At 48.7% G+C, this 3,368-nt stretch overlaps 1 protein-coding gene across 1 annotated transcript; it reads left to right on the top strand.

The window, feature by feature from the left end:
• Window positions 1–641: 641 nt before the first annotated feature.
• LOC114249185 (uncharacterized) lies at window positions 642–2,888 on the top strand. The gene has a single exon (XM_028182658.2). It carries the CDS (start codon window positions 1,053–1,055, stop codon window positions 2,886–2,888), a length of 1,836 nt encoding a protein of 611 aa, XP_028038459.2. The 5' UTR covers window positions 642–1,052.
• Window positions 2,889–3,368: the final 480 nt, after the last annotated feature.

Below are 3,368 nucleotides of genomic sequence, written 5' to 3'. Positions count from 1 at the left end.
ACGCATTACTGCTTCACGGCAGAAATAGGCGGGGCGGTGGTACCTACCCGTGCGGACTCACAAGAGGTCCTACCACCAGTGGGGGGAATGTCATAGATACATCCAGTATGACTCCCAGATACTTGACCTTCCTGGCCCACGGTATGGATTAGCCGAAGAGGGTGATCAGGGATCTGAGATTTTTACGCCTAGTGCGGGAGGAAATTCGCATTGAGTTCTCCCTTGAAAAGAGCACCGCTGTGCTTTTCGCTGGGTTAATATTTATGCGCCATTTCCAGAAGCACTGTTCGAGGGCTACGGCTGCGCCCAGGAGTTTACTCGCGATTAGAGTCTCGTTCCTGCTCGAATAACAAACGGCCGGGTCGTCTACCGCACTAACTGAATAATCACCAGTGCGACCCTAACTACTCGTATTTTCATTACACACAAAAATATAAATATAGTGAAAACAAAACACTAATTAATAAACAAATAACTGGATTTGAAAATATAATTTCGTATTTTTTAAATAAAATTACACACGTTACGTTTCAAATGTCCCGTATTGTAAAACAGAACTCTCGCAGGTACAGAAATACATATTATTATTGTAACGCGCTGGAGTTTGGAATAAATTAAACTTCCGCCAAAGTACAAATTAAAACTTATAGCAACCCTAACGCCTGCCGCGTCGGCAGCCGCGTCTGATCGCGCGCCGCGACCAATCAGGGACTCTCGTTGTCGGCTCCCGGCGCGATTCAAAGAGTAGCGACCGAGGGGGCTTTCCTTTTGGCAAGCCGCGCGTGCGCCTTGACTGGCGCCGACAGTTCACCCGCAACCATAGATTATACACTTAATATATTTGAGACCCGCAACCACCGAAGCATACACACGAGAATACGTCCGCACCTCGCTCGCTACCATTCCTTTTCGAACTTGTTTGTGGGACCCTCTGGAGTATTCATACCCAGTGCTCCAGCTGGACAACACAAAACTGGCGCCTCAACGTGGTAAGGAAAATCTAGCGGTGAGTCGACGAATCGTACCGGTTTTGCCAATACAATTGTGAACTCATGGTCATGGTGAACACTCGAAGTGATAACCGTGCTAGCCGAAATCGCAGGGATGATGATGCAACGGACCCGTCGTCTGTCCGCGTCCCGCGATCGGTCTCCCCGAGCGCGTCCGCCGCCCAAGAAAATGGCGCCGGCGACGCCTCGCGCACAATCTACGAGTCCTTTCGAGAAGCATCTACGAGCGCGTCTCCCGCCTGCGAAATCGGCGCTGCTGACGCCTCGCGCTCCAATCACCACAACCGATCCGGCGACAGCCACGTGGCCCCCGCCGAAGCCACCTTCTCCAGCGAGCACGTGTCAACAATAGTAGAGGCACTACAGCGGAGCCAAACAGAGGTTTTGAAATCATTATTTGAAACGATACGGCACAACACATCAACAGCAGTGCCCGCATCACATGCACACGCGAACTTCGCCCGATGTACCACGCGCTTTAGTGGGACTGCAGGTGAGTCGCTTGATGCCTTCCTGGATGCGGCCGAGGCCTATCGCGACTGCTCCGACATCTCGGATGAGAACGCTGTCCGGGGATTGTCGATGCTGTTGTGCGGCGACGCCGCCGTCTGGTGGCTGGGTGTGAAGTCCTCCATATCTTCGTGGTGCGATGCCGTCTCAGCCCTACGAGACGCTTTCGGTGATCGCAGACCTCCACACCGTATATACGCTCAACTGTTCAAACGAGGTCAACAAAACGATGAAAGAACGGACCGTTTCATCGCTGCGACGCGTGCTCTTCTCGCGAAGCTACCTGCCGGCGACCTAAGCGAGAAAGTCCAGCTGGACATGATCTACGGACTCCTCAGCCGCCGCGTACGGGAGAGACTTCGCCGCGACGAAGTAAGTTCATTCGACGTGCTCCTGCAAAGAGCGCGCCAAATTGAAGACGCGACGGACGAACTTCGCTACGAGCACGATGCCTCAAGACCAACGGGAGAATTAGCAAGAAAACCATACGAGTCGACGACCGGCACCGGACGCACCCGCCCTCCGCCAGCAGTAGCAGCGCGCACGGCCGCGTGCGCTCCGAGCGGCGCCGCCCCCGGCCACGAGCCCGCGACGCAGCCGCCGCTTGTTACCGGAACGCCGCGTGTATTTGACTCCGTCGAAAAGAAGCGACGCCCGAAATGTTCGTATTGCCATTTCTTCGGTCACGAGAAGAACCAGTGTCGTAAATTAGATTCAAAACAAGGTGATCAATCTCATACTAACTTATTTAAAAATAAAACTCACTCGAAATCTAGTGAAAGTGAAGTTAAAAGTGATCAGTCATTTTATTGTGTCGATTCAAAAGTGTGTTTTGAATTTGAAAACGCCAAATCAGTAAAAGACCATATTCATAGTTCTAATTTAGTGCATGAAACTTGTATACCTATTTTGCCAAATAGTGATGCATGCACTGATACCTACACACAGTATAAACAGCGGCGAATTCCACAAAATTATAATTTTGCTGCCCATAATTCAAATCGTTCGCGGTTTAAGGTTATTGATAACAGTGATAATTCCGATCGACCTCATATTGATCGCCCAGGTTCTTCTCGAGAAAAGAACCACAATATCACTGCATGCAACACGAAATGCATAACATGTAATCGATCGAGTGACGATAGCCAAAATAATGATAGTCCGAGCGAAAACATTACTCATGTTAACCCTTCAGCCGTCACAACTAAAAATGTTAACTCTTTGGTTGCCGAACGTAAAAATGATAATTTTTTTTTCAACAAAAATAATAATTTGGATATGTTTTCTAGCGTCGACGGACATCTTTGCCGCAATGCCAATACAAACGGGCAATGTCAAACATTAACCTGCGCGGTCGCAGAGGATTAAAATTTTGTTCATCAAAGATGTCCGGGCGACAGTAAGATTTGTATACCATTATTTGAAAATTATTGTGATAAAAACGGGATAAACCCGAATTTTCCAAAATATGGGAATAAGCGTGATGTAATGGGATTTGATTGTTTTTATGGTTGCGGCGGAGATGACGATCTTACGGGACCCCCTATTGGTCGTGACGTACGGCCGATTTTTAACATAAATATACTGGGTTTTGACGGCACCGCTTTAATAGACACAGCTGCAAAACACTGCATCGCGGGTCATACGCTATACGCTCTCCTCCAGCAGAACAACCATCCTCTCCGCGTTTCCTCTCAACGAGTCAGACTTGCCGATGGTGTGGTGCGCATTATGGACGTTTTTACCACCACACTCGATGTACGCCTAGAGACGACAATTATTTCCACTCCATTCCTCATATTTCCTGAATCCACCAATAATGAAACGTTATTAGGAATAGATTTTATT

This window comes from Bombyx mandarina, chromosome 03 (genome assembly GCF_030267445.1).
Source record: "Bombyx mandarina strain Sakado chromosome 03, ASM3026744v2".
Taxonomy (NCBI): domain Eukaryota; kingdom Metazoa; phylum Arthropoda; class Insecta; order Lepidoptera; family Bombycidae; genus Bombyx; species Bombyx mandarina.
The sequence above is the reverse complement of the archived record's forward strand: the minus strand, read 5'-3'. Positions and strand labels throughout refer to the sequence as shown.

Excerpts from the sequence above, each read along its gene's own strand:
- LOC114249185 (XM_028182658.2), top strand. The coding sequence starts at position 1,053 with ATGGTCATGGTGAACACTCGAAGTGATAACCGTGCTAGCCGAAATCGC.